General features: G+C 43.8%; 1 protein-coding gene across 1 annotated transcript in view; it reads left to right on the top strand.

Annotated features, from left to right (window-relative positions):
* LOC145413753 (uncharacterized) overlaps positions 1-15395 on the top strand; it is a 29596-nt gene extending 14201 nt beyond the window's left edge. The window contains exons 2-3 of the mRNA XM_080283411.1: positions 11424-11508; positions 15245-15395. Of these exons, the coding sequence (XP_080139537.1) occupies positions 11424-11508; positions 15245-15395 (236 nt within the window). The remainder of the gene's footprint in view (positions 1-11423; positions 11509-15244) is intronic.
* Positions 15396-18285: the final 2890 nt, after the last annotated feature.

The raw sequence follows: 18285 nt of genomic DNA, 5'->3' as shown, positions 1-18285 counted from the left end.
TTAGATGTCGTTTGCTTAGAATGGATATAACGAGAAGGTTGTATGAGGGAGTAGTGGTGCCGACTACGTATATGGGACTGAAACATGGAATGTGGATGTAGCAGAGAGGACGAGACTGAATGTAATGGAGATGAGGTGTCTGAGGAGTATGTGTGAGTGACACGTATGTGTCGCGTGGCAAATGATGAAGTGCGAAGGAGAACTGGAGTTGTGCGGGAGATGGCTGAACGAGTTGAGCAGAGGGTGTTGCGATGGTTTTGGGCATATGGAGAGAATGGGTAATGAGCGATTGGTGAAAAAGGTAACTAGATCTGATGTGAGAGGTGTAAGGCTGAGAGGAAGACCACGAATAGGATGGATGGACAGTGTGAAGAGAGCGTTGGATGCAAGAGGGATGTCTGTTGAGCAAGGAAGAGTGGCTGTGCTTGATAGAAATGATTGGAAAGCAACTGTAAATGAATAAATGATGACGCAGCCCTGAGGGGATATTCTTCCGCATTGGGTGTGATCAGCTGATCAGGTCAGGTGCGGGTAAGGGTATGGGTCCACTGTGATGTGGCAGGGGTAAACCAGCTCTGCTGTCGGGCTCTGCTGCAGATGTCACTGGTTGCACTGCACAGTTGACCCTCGCGCGATGTGGTGCGGTGAGGATCGATCCCTTCTCCCATTAACATAAGAGCAAATGACTGTTTGGATGAGTATTTTGGTGAGTGTGTCGTCCTGTCTTGGTTATCCCCCGTTAAAGAGGAAACACCCTACGTATATAGATAGGTATATAGATAGAAAAACTGCTGAACACCAAGAGCTGTGTGCACGGATGCAGTGTCATGGTGAAGCACCTATTTGTTTGTGCGCCTCTTGTCTGGATGCTTTTTGCCTCACGTTTTCCCGAAGCCGTCTCCAAACATCACAGTTGAACTTTGCATTGACGGTCTGTCCTTGAGGAACGAATTCCTTATGAACAGTGCCCACCATGTCGAAGAAAATGATGAGCAGTGACTTCACATTGCTCATGACCTTACGTGCCTTCTTTGGTCGGGGCGATGCTGGGCTCTTCCACTGCAGTGGTTGTTGTTTGGTTTCCGGGTTGTACCCTTAAAACCAGCTTCCATCGACAGTAATGGCACTTGAGAGGAAGTTAGGGTCATTTCCGGTCATTTCGTTGAGTTCCGTGCAGATCTCCACGCGATGCTGCTTTTGCTGATCAGTCTGGAAACCTGGCGGCTATTCGTCTCATGTCAAGGTCGCCAGACATAATGCGTTGGCAACATCCATACGATAGGCTAGCAATGTCACATATGTCGTGGATTGTCCTCCTGCCATCTGCGAGGATGGTTGCACTAACTTTGGCCACATTGTTAAAAGCTGAACTGGTGGAAAGGCGACCAGAACGTGCATCGTCATCTGTCGACATTTGTCCGTTTTTAAAACGCTTAAACCAGCATTGTCACCAAATCCTTGTTTGAACATTTTATAAGTTTCTGCGCATCCTTTCCAAGTTTCACACAAAAATTAATGCCCACACATTGCTCTTTCACATCCTCCATTTTTGAGATCACATAATTCTCAAACTAACCCAAACACAAAGACAAAACACACACACACACACACACACACACACACACACACACACACACACACACACACACACACACACACACACACACACACACACACACACACACACACACACACACACACACACACACATTCGGCAAACGCATCCACCCTGCACAACGCCACTTGACTCACTAACAAACAAAGGGTGGGTGCACTGCCACTTGGCTTCCACACACCGTACGACAAGTGGTTTCCTCCCTGCTTTCAAGTTTCAGGAACTTTTGGGTAGCATCTCCTGTATATATATATATATATATATATATATATATATATATATATATATATATATATATATGTGTGTGTGTGTGTGTGTGTGTGTGTGTGTGTTTGTGTCCGTCTGTCTGTCTTTCTTCTCTCTGTCTGTATTTCTGTCTGAATATTTTTATTTCTCTGTCTATTGTCCTACACACATGGAATATGTTGTGCAGTTCTGGTCGCTGATCTTAAAGAAAGACATGGCAAGGCTTGAGAGTCCAGGCACGGGCTACTAAACTGATCTCATACATCAGGAACTTCGAATACTGAAGGCTGTTGTCCCTGGGCGACATTTCGATAGAGAACTGGCTTTGCGCATATAACTAATAGAGATTTCCAAAATCCTTCATTGATTTGAAAATACCAACAACTTGCACACACTTAGTTTTAATATCAACACAAAATGGAGCAGCGGATGAAAATTTAATGCAAAGTGTTGCCATCCTGATACGTATGGTAATTTCTTCACGTACAAAATACTGAATATATATAGTACATGGAGTCGGCTGCTAGCAGAGTTAGTTGACAGTTCCTCATTGAATTCAAGATACGCCAAGATAAAGTTTCGTTGGGCTTAATATATTGGTAGATTGAATGTGTCCCCCTTTCCTGTAAAAGTTTCCTATCCCGGCCATTTCCCCGGGATTAGGAGAACCTTCCAACTACGATATACTTTTCCTTCACTATTAAACTACCAATACTGCTTCGGTGTGGGAAGTAAGACATTTTGAGATGCCGCTTGCCCTAATAAAAATCCTTGTAACTCACTCTACTTCTCTCTCTCTCTCTCTCTCTCTCTCTCTCTCTCTCTCTCTCTCTCTCTCTCTCTCTCTCTCTCGTAACTTATCAAGTTTTTAATTATGGTACTTTCATCTTTTCAGGGACCTCTAATACAGTCTGTCTGTCTGTCTGTCTGTCTGTCTGTCTCTCTTATTCTTCCACATATCGTATTCCTTTCTTCTCTTACCTCTCTAATCATCCTTCCTCTTCTCTCTCTGTTCCTACCCTCCCATTCTTTTCCTTTCTCTTCTCTGTACGTTCCCCACTCTCCTCCCTCTTCTTTCCTCCTTCTCTCTCTCTCTCCTGCTACGTTCTCTCCTCTTCTTTCTGCTTGTCCCCTCCTCATGTCTTTTTCTTTCTCCCCTTTAACTTATACACCTCTTTCTTTCTCTCTTCCTTCTGCCTACCTCCTCTCCTCCCATTCGTCTTCTCCACCCCTCTTTCGCCTCCCTTCACCTCTCTCTTCAGCGCCTACCTCCTCCTTCCCCTCCTCTCTCTTTCCTCTCTTCCCCTTTCTGCCTTTCTCTCCCCTCTTCTATCCTTCGTCTCCTTTAACTTCCTCCGCCCCCTTCTCCCTCCCCAAACCCTCCGTGGCTCTAGTCCATCAACTAATCTGCCCAAGTGGCTGCTCTCTCTCTCTCTCTCTCTCTCTCTCTCTCTCTCTCTCTCTCGCTTGCTCGCTCTAGGTCTGTCAATTTCCGTTCGTGCTTTCATCTTTTACACTAAGCCTTTTTTTTTTTCATCTTCCATGTTCCAAAATTTTCTCCTCTTCTTCCTCGTCCCCATCTTTTTCCTCGCTTCTGCTGTTATTACATTGCTTTTCTCTCTTCCTTTACATTTTATCTTCCATCTTCCTGTGTTATCACCCATTCACTCTTTATATACGTAAATCATTCTATCTCGTCTCTTCTATTGCCCTGTTCATGTATCTTTCTCCTAGTTTCTTTCTATTGATGTATCCTCCGTCTATTCTTTACTGTTAATTATTTTTTTTCTTGTTTCTTATTCCTGCCTCTCCATTTTTTTTTTTTTTTTTTTTGTCCTAGGGCCAATATTTTTCCCATGATTTAATGTTTGGTTACCTCTTCTGTCTGTCTGTCTGTCTGTCTGTCTGTCTCTCTCTCTCTCTCTCTCTCTCTCTCTCTCTCTCTCTCTCTCTCACACACACACACACACACACACACACACACACACAAGCCTCGTCCCATCCCCTACAGCTGCTGGAAGGGAAGGACCAAAACTTTATCCATTTCTCCTCCCAATTTCCTTCCCTGCCTCCCCCCTTCTCTCTCTCTCTCTCTCTCTCTCTCTCTCTCTCTCTCTCTTTCTCTCTCTTTGCTTACTCGCTGCTTTCTCTCACCATACAGTCTCTTTGTACACTTTGTTCCCTTTCCTCACCCTTCCTTTCCTCTGTCATCACAATTTCTTCGTCTCATCATTTTCATCTTGCCTCCATCCCTTGCCCTATCTTCCCCCCATCTTCTCACCACTCCTGTCCTCCTTTTCCTCCTCCTCCTCTTCCTCCTCCTTACCATCATCTTCATCATCAGCATCATCACCATCCACAGTGATCTCCCTGTCTCCTTTGTACCTACTAGTCCTCTTCACTTAAATTACAGTACGCCTTTCATCTTTCATACTTGTACGTCAGTGGCTCCTAACCTTCCCTCCCTCCCTTCCACCCTCCCTCACTCACTCCTCTCTCCTTCCCTCCCTCCCTTCCACCCTCCCTCACTCACTCCTCTCTCCTTCCCTCTCTCTGACTTCTGATTCCTCCTCTCCTTTCTCCTTGTCTCCCTGACTCTCCATTCCTCCCCTTAATGCCACCCTGCCTCCTCCTTTCTTCGGTACCTCCTCTACGCCCTACCTTCCTGATTCCTCCTTTCCTCCATGCCTCCCCGACTTCCTCCTCCCTCCATGACTCCCTGACACTTTCCCCCCTCCTTATCTTTCTGAGTCCCACTTCCTTCATATCCTCCCTGACCCTCTCTGTCTCCTCCCTGCCCTCCATGCTACCCTGACTCCTCCCTCCCTCCTTGGCTGTCTCTTTCCTTCCTCTCTTCCTACTTCCCTAGCATTCGTCTTCTCCCAGCCTACCCTCACCTAATTTTCTAATCGTGTTTTCCCCTCCCAATTCTGTATAATTTGCACTATTACACACGCGCCGACGATAGCCCAGAGGATGTACCGTTTCACTCGACGTCTCAATTTTTATCCTACTTTAGCCATGTTTGGTGGAAAGACTCGAGGTCCGTTTTCTCGCTGGCTAAGGAGGCTCCGTAGCACCTCTTCCCTCACGATTTATTTCCCAAACTACCCATTAATATTCTCTATTTTCTATCTTATACTTTTTTAATATCGATTAGATTGCATGAATAACATACAAGAATATATTAAAGAAGCAGAAACAGAAATAAACCGGTAAGGATGAACAGCGCCTTGGGGGAGAGTCAAAGAGTGAACCAGTAGTTTTTGAGAAGGCATCATACGTGCTCCCTAGGTGTCAACAAGTGGGTTGGTGGAGGGTTAGAGCCCCTTCCTGTAAAACAAATAACTCAGAGTCAAATGGCCACCTCGTAGGGGATTATGGCGTCTGGCAATAGATAGATAGATAGATAGATCAAAAGTCAGAGGCACATGGAAAGATCAGCTTAGGTATCGTTGACCAGATTACACTAAACTTGGTGGAAGGGTCAGGCAAGAAAGAAAGGATTTGATTTTGAGAACAATTAGTCAAAGGTCAAGGTCACAAGGCAAGGTAAAAGTTCGACTCGAGTGCTGGTTATGTGTCAGCAAACTAATGAACTAGTTTTGATCTGATCTGGACTAAACTTGGTGGTGGTTTTTTGGGTCAGCCAAGGGGTTGACCTTTTTTTTTTTTTTTTTTTTTTTAGAACAATAAGTCAAATGTTAAGGTCATATGGTGAGGTTAGCTTAAACTGTTTTTGTCCAATTTAGACCAGTCCAAGTAAAAGGGTTCAGGGGAGGGCGAGAATGAAGGGATTCGATATGGAGAACAATCAGTCAAAGGTCAAGGTCACAAGAAAAGATAAAAGTTCAAGGTCACATGGCTGTCAGCTTACGTACCTCCGCTAACGAAGTTGGAAAATTTTATATATTCACTCGTATCTGTTTCTTTGTATGTGTACAAGATGTCTCAGAAAGTTTTATCCGATTTCAGTGAAATCTGGTGGATAGGTGGACAGTGAGTCAAGGAAGAGTTGATAAGATTTTGAGCTTAATCTGGGGCCGTATGCAGGAATAAATAATACATTTCACTGGCGTGGGCGGAGGTATGTATTGTATGATATTTGTGTTACAGGGCCAACTACTCTAACCAGACCATGTGAGACAGTAAAAGTATTCATCAGGTTGTATTTTAGGGTGGATCCGAATCCAGATGCAGGAATATACAATAAATTTTATTGATGTTGGCAACGGTATGTGCTCTCTGACTGACTTATATTTAGCTCGCTTTTGTGTAGACCAAACTTGGTGGAAGGGTTGAGAGTAACACATGGACAAATGGATTCAGTTTCAACAAAATTCTGTCAACAGTCAACGTCACAGAGCAAGGTCAGAGTTCGACCCATGTGTGTGTGTGTGTGTGTGTGTGTGTGTGTGTGTGTGTGTGTGTGTGTGTGTGAGCAATATAACAAAAGCAGTTTTATAACCTGGCTCAAGAAACGAGAGCAGGTATTGTTTTACTCGGCCCGTGTGTGTGTGTGTGTGTGTGTGTGTGTGTGTGTGTGTGTGTGTGTGTGTGTGTGTGTGTGTGTGTGTGTGTGTGTGTGTGTGTGAACAAACTAACTCAAAAGTTTTCATCCAGTTTTAACCCAACTTGGTGGAAGGGTCGCTGGGTGGCTGAGAAGTATATCTAATGTTTTTTAGAACAAAGGTTACCGGACAGGGTCACAGGGATAGGTCATAGTTTGCTATAGGAAGTCTCACTTAAAGATCTTTTGCCCAATTTACACCAAACTTAGTGGAATGGTTGAGGGTAAGGCAGGAATGGGGTTCGATTTTGAGAACAATTAGTCAAACATCAAGGTCACAAGGCAGGATAAAATTTCGATTCATGTGTCAGTGTTTGAGAAATATAATTTACACCATTTTGATCTGATTTGAACCAAACTTGGTGGAAGGTTGAGGACTGGGCAAGGGGTTTGCATGTTGTTTTTGAGAACAATAGATCAAAGATCAAGGTCACATGGCATGTCAATTTAAACATTTTCTTATCAGTTTAAAGCAAACTTTGTGTAAGGGTTCGGGGTAAAATAAGGATACACCGACTGGAATTTTTTTAGTGGTCAGGCAAATGTCTGTCTGTGATATCACAGGGAAAAGTTGGCTAACACAGTTTTGATCCGATTTTGATAAAACTTGGTGGAACAGTTAAGGGTCCAACAAGAATGAAGAGGTTCGGTTTTCAAAGCAATCGGTAAAAGTCAGCGTCACGGATCAAATATTTGACCCTTAGACCAGCTGGTGGGTGCGGGTATTGTACTCTCTAAGTGTTCCTTTTTTTTCTAATTTCAGCTAAACTTGATGGAGGGGGTGAGGGTCAGCCAAAGGGTTAACTTATTTTCTTTTTAAAATGATAGATCAAAGGTTGAGATCACATAGCAAGGCCAGCTTAAAGCTTTTCTCCGACTTAGACTAAACTTTTTGGAAGGGTTCAGGGTAAACGAAAGATGAAGGGACTGGAATTAGAGAGCATTTCGTCAAGGACAGTCATTGGGCTAAAATGTTTTACCTATAACTCAGACAATTTTGATTCGATCTGGTTTAAACTTGGTAGAAGGACTGAAGGTCAGCCAAAGGTGAAGAAATTCGATTCTGAGAACAACAGATCAATGATCAGGTCGCAGGGCAAGGTCAACTCAGACAGCTTTCATCCGACTTGGACCAAACGTAGTGGAATGGTGGAGGGTCAATCAACAATAATTAATTCGATTTTTAGAGCAGCCGGTTGAAAGGCAAGGTCGTAAGGCAAAATCAAATATTCGGCCCTTAGACATTTTGTTGGACTCTTGTATTGTACTTTGTGAATGTTTCCTCTTGTTTCTCCCATTACAGTCACCGCATTTACCTGCAACACCTCGTGTCTTCAGTCTCCATCCCCCTGTCTCCTCCCAAGCCATTATGCTGGACATCTTTTTTTAACTTGCCCATATCTGCCCTCTTGCCTCTGTTCCTGTCCCTGCCCCTACCCTTTCCCCTGTCACCGACCCCATCCCTATCCCTACTATTTCCCTGTCCTTGCATCTGCCACTGCCTCTGCCCTTTCCCCTGTCCCTGTCCCTCTCCCTGTCCCTGCCCGTACCCCTGTCCATGTTCTTGCCTTTGCTCCTGTCCCTGACCCTTTCCCTGCGCTTGTCTCTGTCTTTGTCCTCCTCCCTGCCCTTGCCCCTGACCTTACACCTCCTGTCCCTATCCCTACTCCTACCCCTACCCATACCCCTGCCCCTACCCCTACCTCAACCCCTGTCCCCACGCCTATCCCTGCTTCTACCCCTACCCCTGTCCCTGCATTTGCTCCTATTCCTGTCGTTGTTCCTGCACCCACCCTATCTCCTAACCCTCCCCCTAACCCTGTCCTTGCCCCCGCCTCTACCTCTGCCCTTGTCCCTGCCCCTGTCATTACCCCTGCCCCTACCCATATTCCTGCCCCTTGACTCTGCCTGTGGTGAAGGACGAGGGCTTGGCGTCACCATGGGAACACAGCCACACACATCCTGCCTCTCACCCTCTCACCCCCACCTCTCTCTCCCTCACCCCTACATTCCCTCTCCTCACCTCCCCGTCACCTCTGTCCCATCCCTCTCTCGCCCCTCACCCCCCATGCCAGTGAATGGTGTAGTCTAATGTGAGTGACAAGCCGGACGATTAATTAGGGTTATAAACACGTACATACGGACATATACACAGGACATGGTAGGTATAAAATTCTATAGTAATTCGCATGGTATTTTTTTTTTTTTCAGAATTGTGGTAGGAGGTTCCCTAGCATTACTTAGTTCAGTCAAAAGACAGTTCATAAATAATAGATGTTTGGATCACACAACGCACAGCAAATTTTATAAACACGTACGAAACGATGCGCCATTATGGTATTACTGTATGCAGGTGCGTGATATACCAAGTGATATATTTGTTGATATATTCTTGCTGCCTTCAAACAACTATACTCAGTTTTGGAAACACTTCTTGACTTGAAAGGGTTAATGAAGGCCATACCTAACCCCTTTAGTCCGAAAAATATCTCGTATTTTGCATAAATTAGACAGTGTATATCAAGAGAAAATTATTTTAAAAGTCGTCTGATTATGAAGATCAAAGGTTTATGCTCTGACTGCACAGCTTTACCGAGTATTGCAGCAGCATCTGCATGACACGTGTAGCAGTATGGTAGAAATCATACTTGCAGGCCGAAGTATTTTCTGTGGCATAGTTACAGTAAATGCAGCTTTAGTATGTGTCTATAATTTCTCCGATTTGAATAACTCACGGTACTGCTATATAAGGACCCGATGAAGCATATTTCACTAAGTTAACTTCCAACAGTGAAAGATACAGCATACATTATCAGGACTGAGGAACCACCAGTCCTAAATGAAGCTTTGTAGCATTGTATTTCATAAAGTTAATTTCCGTCGGTGTATATTAAACATGATATTACCTCCTGTATGCTGAGACCCCCCTTGGGATGGGTGAGGGCGCTCCGTTATGCAAAGTGGGTCGGCGTCACCTAACTTTGCCTCATTATCTTATCACCAGAAAGCTAATGTGATGCCGGGACCCTCTCACTCTTTTACACACACACACACACACACACACACACACACACACACACATACATAGAGAGAGAGAGAGAGAGAGAGAGAGAGGGGGAGAGAGAGAGAGGGAGAGAGAGAGGAGAGGGGTGAGGGGAGAGTGGTTGACAAGACGCCAGCCAGAAACCCAATTTTCCCTCCCGCTGCCTCACATTAACCACATCATCACAGCAGCCAGCTCACACACGCACCCACACCCTTCCGTACCCCACACCCTCACACACCCAGCACCCTCACACGCACCTCTCATACACATCACAACCCTCAAGCACACCACATCGCCCCACACCACTCCACACCCCACAACCCTACACTTCTGCACACACTACCCGCACCCGCACGCACTCAACACCCTCACTCACCCCACCCACAGGCATCACAACACCCTGACGCACCCTCACGCACTCTCACAGGCTCTCAAACTCCCTTGCTTGCTTGATATTCGAGTGACTGATACACCCCTGTCGTCCGGATCAATAGTATGCTGAATTTTTGACACTGCTTACCATCGTTTTGTAGTCACAGGAAATTTCGTCACTTTCTCTGTGTGTCAAGTAGCAACCTTGTTTATTTTACAGTTGGGATGTAATATGCCAAATAAATCGCTTAGGAAGAGGTATTACGAAGCCTCCTAAGCCTCCTGCAATGCGGCCCTTAATCATATTCCCCAGGTTTTTCAGTTTAGCATTGTCTGGCTAAAGAATTAATTTATCACTTTTTTCAGCTAATTTTAACTCCTTCAGCTAAAATACGTCAATCTTGTTTTATTTATTTATTCATTCATGTCAGGGAGTAGATCAACCTTCATTAACCCCGCCACTAGTAAAGGAATCTCATAGTTAAAAAATAATCACCTAAACAAAATATATATGAATAAAAGAGCCGTGTTGTTTGTTTGTTTGTCTGTTGTTTGTTTGTCCTTCAATCACACCCAAACCAAGGGTCAGAGACCCAGACCAATATATATTCTGAATCAGGGTGACCCAAGGATGGTTTTTAGGCGGGTCCAAATTCAGTCCTTGGTAATTTGAGGTCACCGGTAGAGTGTTCGCCTTTTTGCCCCGGGCAACGCCGGGTACCCATGCAGCCCAATTTTTGGCATGCAGACTCACATGACCTCCAGTTCGGACATAGACTATGTGAGGTTGACCTTCGAGGCCATTTGAGGTCACTGGTCGGAGGTCCTTTGAGGTCACCGGTAATACATGCTCGAACGACTGGACCCAACAGCCCAATTTTTGGCGTGGAGACTCACATGACCTCCAGTTCGGACACAGGCTATGTGAGGTTGACCTCTGAGGCCATTTGAGATCACTGGTCGGAGGTCATTTGAGGTCACCGGTAACTGTAAACATATGCTCACAAATACTGTGCGTCAGTCTGCAAAAGCTGAAATAGAAAGTTCCTGGACCTCTCATAATCCCTCATCAAAAGCATAAGAGATACATGATCTTTCTGGAGTAAAAAGAAAGACTGAACAAGAACAAATAGGATTAGAGTGTTCACCTTTTTGGTCCGGGCAACGCCGGGTACCCCTGCTAGTAAAATAATATAAAACTCCATCTGCGCAGCTTTAGTTGGGCGAGAAAAATGTGAACGTCCAACTGGGCTTTTCCACAGTCCACGGTGCATCTGTGTCAGGGGGAGCTTAAAGAGTTTGAAATATTCTGGTATTTTTTTCTGTGCGTATGCTTGTATACATGTATGCATGTGTGTGGGGGGGTGGAGATGAAAGGTTGTATGTGTGTAAGTTTGTGTGTGTGTGTGTGTGTGTGTGTGTGTGTGTGTGTGTGTGTGTGTGTGTGTGTGTGTGTGTGTGTGTGTAGATGTACGCTGCCCTATATGAATGTACCTATTTGAACTTAGCCTAACTTAACTCTGTATTATATGACTTGAACCTAACTTAACCTAACTTAACTCTCTATGTTGCAGGTCACATGAATTTTTGGACACTGGCCATCGTGGCGGTGGGAACAGGCTTCATCCTTACCGTAGCTGTCTCTATTTACCTCATATGGTGGGTATACCTGAGCCTTCATGTACTCTGTGTCACTCACTCACAATGTATACCTTGCTCACTCAGCGTCTCTGCCTCACTCTCACACTCCATTCATTCACCCATCACCTCAATCTCACCCACACTCTCCACTCATCATCTCTGCCATATTCACACTCATGATGCATTCACTCATCATGTTTGCTCCACTCTCACTCATTACTCAATCACACATTACCTCTGCTTGACTCACGTTCTCCACACATTCACACGCCATTTCTGATTCACTCACACACCATTCGTCCCAGCATTACGCAAAGTCTCCAAACATCATCCCTCACACTCTTCACGCAATCATACATCATCTGTTTTACATTGGCTCACACTCTCCATACATTCTCACTTTATCATCATCTCTGTCTTACTTACATGACACATTCCACACATTCACTCTGTATCATCTCCATCGTCTCTGCTTCACTCACACATTCACTCACTCTCTTCACACCTTCATACTCGATATCTTTTTCACTTTCACCCGCCATTCTGTTCACCCATCGTTCACCTCTGTCTCCAACGTTCTCTACACATTCTCTGCCTGCCTCACGTTGGCCACACACTCTCTGCCTGTCTCACTTTGGCCACACATTCTCTTCTCTTTCTCACGTTGGCCGCACGTTCTCTGCCTGCCTCACGTTGGCCACACGTTCGCTGCCTGACTCACGCTGGCCACACGCCTAACGTCTCACCGTACCTGTCAGCCCCTCCCCTAAATGCATCATCTGCGTAACGGGGTGGCCGCTCACCGATGCCACCTTGATAATGGATTTGACACCCACGCTTTATACACCTGAAAACGAGCACGTACGCTTCATTCTATTTTAGCTACCATAAGACAATTTTACTCAGCTTAGGAAGGAGCTATAATGGTAAAAGAAGTTGATGAAGACTACATTTAACTGCTCCAGCTAGAACAATTCGGAAGCAGCAAGAGTAAAGTGAAAAGCCCCTCACCAAATCAAAAACTTGCAACTGAATGATCACTCTTATATTCTATTCTTGCTGCCTCCAGTGACACTATTTATCTCAGGAGGGACTGCCAACTGAAGGGGTTGATTCAGCCTTCATCAGATACAAGGGGCATTACCTAATCAATTTTCTGAAGACAGCAGGAATAAACTATTCTAAGATGTCATCGTAGAGAAAGTATTCCAGTCAACCTCATGATGGCATTTTATAGAAAGATAGATAAAGATAGAGCTAGACAGACAGATACATACCCTCTTACTTTCTCTATCCCTCTATCTTTGCCTTCATCTCTAGCTTTCTTTCTAGTCGTTCTATAACTGCTGTTGCAGACGGCCAACGATTTTATCCCAGAACTATCAATAATGGGGTTCACTGGGACTCTGTCTTATCACAGATTCTCTTCCTTCCATTCATCAACGACCTTCTGAGCTGTACATCTAACCCTAACCCTATCCACTCGTACGTTGAAAACGCCACCTTTCACCTCTTCATCCACTTCTCATAATGTCCATCACAGCAATTGCTTCAACAAACACGGGATGAGGCTATGGCACAAATAATTTCTGGCTTGGCTCTTATCTGTAATTGGAATAAAAGTAACTTCCTCTTTTTAATCCATCAGCAATTCAGTTCCTACGTCTTTCTACCCGAAAAAAATCTTCCACAGGAGTATCCTTAAATATTTAACATTATCCAACACCGTCCTGCATCATCTTTGAACCTACTTGGGGTTTCAGTCTCTAGAAATTTATCATGGAAAGAGAATATTACTTCTCCTCCAAAATATGCTTCCAAATGACTAGTAGTGCCAAGCCTTCTGTTCCCCAACTATTGACTTTATAGAAGGGTTTTATCGTCCATGTGTGGAATACAGCTCTCATATGGGGTGAGGGGCTCCCCACATACAGCTCATCTTAACAGAGTGGAGTCAAAGGCTTTTCTTGTCATCAACTGTCCTCCTCTTACTGACTCCGTTCAACATCTCTTTCATCGCAGCACTGTTACATCTCTGTCTCTTTGCTATCGCCACTTCAGTGATCACTGCTTCTCTGAACAGTCCGCTTGCATCTTTTATCTATTATGGTAGCTGCGCAGCCCCCGTCTAGCAACAACCTCACATCCCTTTTTTGCCCATCTCTCTATTGCAAGAATGAAGCGATATTCACAGTCATTCGTGTATGCAACGGGTCGTCTCTGGAACTGTCTGCTCTGTCTGGATTTCGCTGTGTCTATGCCCTTCGGTCTTTCAAACGTAAGGTGTTCAGGTATTTCGAAGCGAACGGCTCTTGAATTTGACTCTATGTATTTTTCATTGAGGGAGCACCGGTTGTGACCTTGTACCCTTTGGGTCTTTCTTCCTTTCATTAAACACAGAGAAAGAGGAGATAGAGGTAGATATATAGATAGATGAGAGAGAGAGAGAGAGAGAGAGAGAGAGAGAAAGAAAGAAACTTTTACAACGACTACTCCAGCACTCTTTCCTGGAACACTACATCTTAAGTTCAAGGCTTCCAGGGATTCATTCCAGCCCTAATTATACCTTACATTACTCCTTTATAGACCCATGAAAGTTAAAGCTAAAATAAGAGGCAAGCACGTGAGCAGTCTCTCTTTTCTCTCTCTCTCTCTCTCTCTCACTCGTGATGCAGCAACCCGAGAATACCCAGGATTATGTCTTGCAATCACAATATTCATAATATTAATTAGGAATACGAATTGTAAGGGAGTAATGACAAGGGTGATATGAAAGAATATGTGCATGTTCTGTGGGACGTACAATTAGAACAGTATTAACAAGTAATGTCAGAAAGTTACGTTAGGCTGCTGCTGCTGCTGCTGCTGCTGCTGCTGCTGCTGCTGCTGCTGCTGCTGCTGCTGCTGCTGCTGCTGATGATGATGATGATGATGATGATGATGATAATGATGATGATAATGATGATGATGATGATGATAAGTATACTATGTTGACCATTACCTGCTTCTGTTTCAATGTTGTGGGTACTGCATAAAAAAACTAGAAAGTACTAAGAGAGCGCATACCTCCGTCAATGCCATTGCCACTAAAAGGGATCCGAATCCGGATCCATGGATATAGGATCCCAAACTTTAATCATTTCTTCCTTGGCCCATGGCCCACCCTTCCACAAAATTTCATCAAAATTCGTTCAAAACTTTTTGAATAATCCAGCTAATAGACAGACAGACAGACAAACAAACCAACGCGAGGCAAAACATAACCTCCTTGGCAGAGGGAAAAAAAAAAAAAAGATCCGGATCCGGATTCGCCCCCGACTTTAACCCATTCTTTCTTGGCCCATGGCTCGCCCTTCCATCAAAATTTCATTTAAGTTCACTGAGAACTTTTCCAGATATTGTGCGGGATACTCCAGAGCCGGATCCGGATCCGCCCCCAAATTTAATAATGTCTTCCTTGGTCCATGGCCCACTATACCACAAAATTTCACAGAAATTCATTGAGAATTTTTGGAGATATTGTCTGGACAAACAGACAGACAGATAGGCAGACAAACATAGGTGATTATATAACATCTTCCAACTTCGTTGGCGGAGGTAAATATTAAAGTTAACAATACTGTATATAAATTAGTAGATTGGATTAGGTTATTAATGATGATGGTAATGATGACGATGATAATGAATATACTGTGTTTATTCTGACTATAGCTATTTGTGATGTAACGCTGTGTGCCTTGTGTTGCCCCCACAGCCAGACACGACTGGAGCGCCCCCTGGCAGTGCGTCCCCATCAGCGGACCGTGCGACACATCAGCCAGGGACCAGACCTGTACCCCCGACCCCTGCCCCTGCCCCTGCCACACCAATACCACCACTCATCACTACACCACCAGCACCACTGAGGCATTATTAACACTCTCAGGCTCCTGTATTCACTTCGTATACCCGCTCTGTGCCCCAGCCACAACACAACCACCACACACCGCCACAACAGCACCTACACGGCTGAGTACTTTTAACCCTTCACTATGATGGCGTGTTATACTGTTTGCTTGCTATCACTAGACGGGTTTTCTAAGATTAGGAAAGACCTTTCGAACTGGAGAGGAAATAACCTTCGTTAATTCCTCCAATACAAATGGTTTCCACTATAATGAATGAAATCATCTGGAGATTGCAGCACTAAACCAGAATATAACCGATCGGATCGAAGTGGTTTACACATTCACATCTACACCACATCACTCACTGATAAGATCTAAAGAGATTGACCACCAATGCCAGTCTTTACACTCCAGGTCCTCACAGTATATTTTTACTACCAAAATTTTCATGGTAAGCAAATATACTAAACTTGGCAAGTGAATCTGTAGAACGTTAACTTCTTCACCCCAGGGACCTCTCCTAAGTTCAATATAATGGTCTGGTGTTAGGAAAAATAAGATACGAAGTGCTTCCTCGCGGTGATGGAGTTACTGCAGATTGTATCTAATTCGTCTTTGGACACAGCTCACCTTCCCGAAGTAGTATAATGTTAACATCAGTTCCCTAAAATCTTATTGTGAAGCATTAGTACCGGTAATTATCCTGTCATGATTCCATGAACTACATGCCTTGTTCACGAACCATGAGTTTCACAACATTTGGCCAGCAGTGTACAGATAACTCACACTTTGCAGGTTACCTAGTCAACCAAAGGAGGAACCCAGAGATGAAAATGCTTTTATATGAAGATATTACATAAGTTAATATAAGCAGTAATGGGGAATTATAAAAGTGAATGCACATTTCAGTATGAGGGAACTGAGACCTAGGATCAGTTTTCAGTTATTACGAGCGAACGAGTGCAACGATGTTTACTTTCAGCTGAGAAATGAGAGGCCCAACATGACCCGGTCGGGCCCGACACGACACGACCCGACCGCGATGGTTTTCAGAGGCTAATTACTTTTCTACTATGCGAGATAGAGAAGAGATACTTTCAGTAGGTGGTAGTTACGCTCAATAAATTTTGTTTTTAGCTATATATTTACTCATGAGACCAAAGCAACCCCTTGGAATCCCAGCTTTCCAAGGGAATGTACCGAGGGCTTCAACTGACATGCTCCACTATGAAGTCGATTTTAAAAAGATTTCTTATTGTAACGCTATGTCTTCTTGCATAATTCTGACAGTCAAATATTGGATATTACGCTCATAATTTTGCACGAACGTTTTTGCTATGTTTAGAGGGTGAAATCAGCAAGTGTGTGTGTGTGAGAGAGAAAAAAAAAGTGAGAATGTAAATATTAGAGCTCAATTATTCCTCTGTTATTGTTCAACAACCTGACCAGAAATGTTGAAAGTTTACACCAAGATGAACTTATGATGTTGTGTGTATGTACAAACGCTCGCTCTCTCGTCATGCGCTTACAAAGCGCACTTTCACACTTTACTGGTATGCGGTATTTCTCAAAAATACATATTTCACTTTTAGATGACAAAAATATTTTTCGAAAGCTATTGTAAAAATTCTCCTACTAGTTAGTTTCATGTTTCCATATAAGTTACGTCAATATGTTACGTAAAAACTGTTGGTCCGTTTTGTTAGTTATCTAACGTCGTATGTGGTTTATAATATTTTGGTTCCTTTAATTTTCAGGCTTTTGATGAATCAGTAACAGTTGTGAGATATATTACAAAAGAAAATAACTGCAGCATATATATATATATATATATATATATATATATATATATATATACACAAAACTTTGATGTATCATCTTGACAATATATTTTCACCTTCCCTGTCTTTTGCTTCTATTCATTGTCTTATTCTTCCTTCCTTGCTATTGCATCAGTCAGTGCTTAGAGCTTGGTGACAGTGAGGCGGAATCGGAAATGTTCTAACGCTAACTGATTAATCGTGTCGTTCAGGATACAGGCTTAAAAGAACACCCCGTTTCACCTGGTCAAGTTCTAAACTACCCGTAGAACTACAGGATCAAACGAGCCTGTGTTAGAGTATGGACCGTACTCTGAGTGGCTTTGGATATTTCGAAACATTTTCCTCAGTGATTCCTTCTGCTCATTACCTCTCAGTACACTGTAGGCCTATTCTTATGAGCAAATAATGCATGGTACGTGTACATCAGTAATAAAACCATATACTCGTATATAATATACAAGATAATTTTAAGATATAACAAGCAAAACATATAGTCAAGGAAGATATGTCACGAACCTCCTATGCCACCTAGAATATGGTCTCACTTCCGATTAAGGCGTCAGTGTGGAGAGGGCCCTGAATGACCATTGCCACAGCCGCCTGACCTCTAGAATGTGCACGGGCCAGTCGCTTGTCTTTTAATTTGATTTTCAAACTCAGTTTTCTCCAGTCATGACTATATGTGCATGGTGTGAGATGAATTATTAACGTCAGGGGGTCTGGGGGGTCTCGGACGCTCATTTAGGTTTCCGCGCCCCCCAGTTACTTTTCCATGCATGCGTGGTGTCATGGCGCGCGGCTGTGGCTAAGGTCAGGCAAGGAGATAATGCTCAATGGGCTGTGCTGCTTCCGTACATGTAATTTCCTGGGTATAATACACCAGCAACCATAACCTACTTCCATGGCTCACCAGGTCTGTTGTGTATGTGCTGATTTATTTATGTACTGAGCATTCTTGCCATATATTAAAAAAAATTATGATATGAGCCAATGACAGTATTATTACCTGTATCGTTCTCTATGTGTGTTACCCTCGGTTTATGTACGTATGTGCCAAATATGTGGTATTGCTTATTTGTCATGCG

The sequence above is a fragment of the Coenobita brevimanus genome, chromosome 97 (genome assembly GCF_032717465.1).
Source record: "Coenobita brevimanus isolate Jiangsu-jjx chromosome 97, ASM3271746v2, whole genome shotgun sequence".
Classification (NCBI taxonomy): domain Eukaryota; kingdom Metazoa; phylum Arthropoda; class Malacostraca; order Decapoda; family Coenobitidae; genus Coenobita; species Coenobita brevimanus.
Note: the sequence above shows the minus strand (reverse complement) of the source record. Positions and strands in the feature narration are given on the sequence as shown.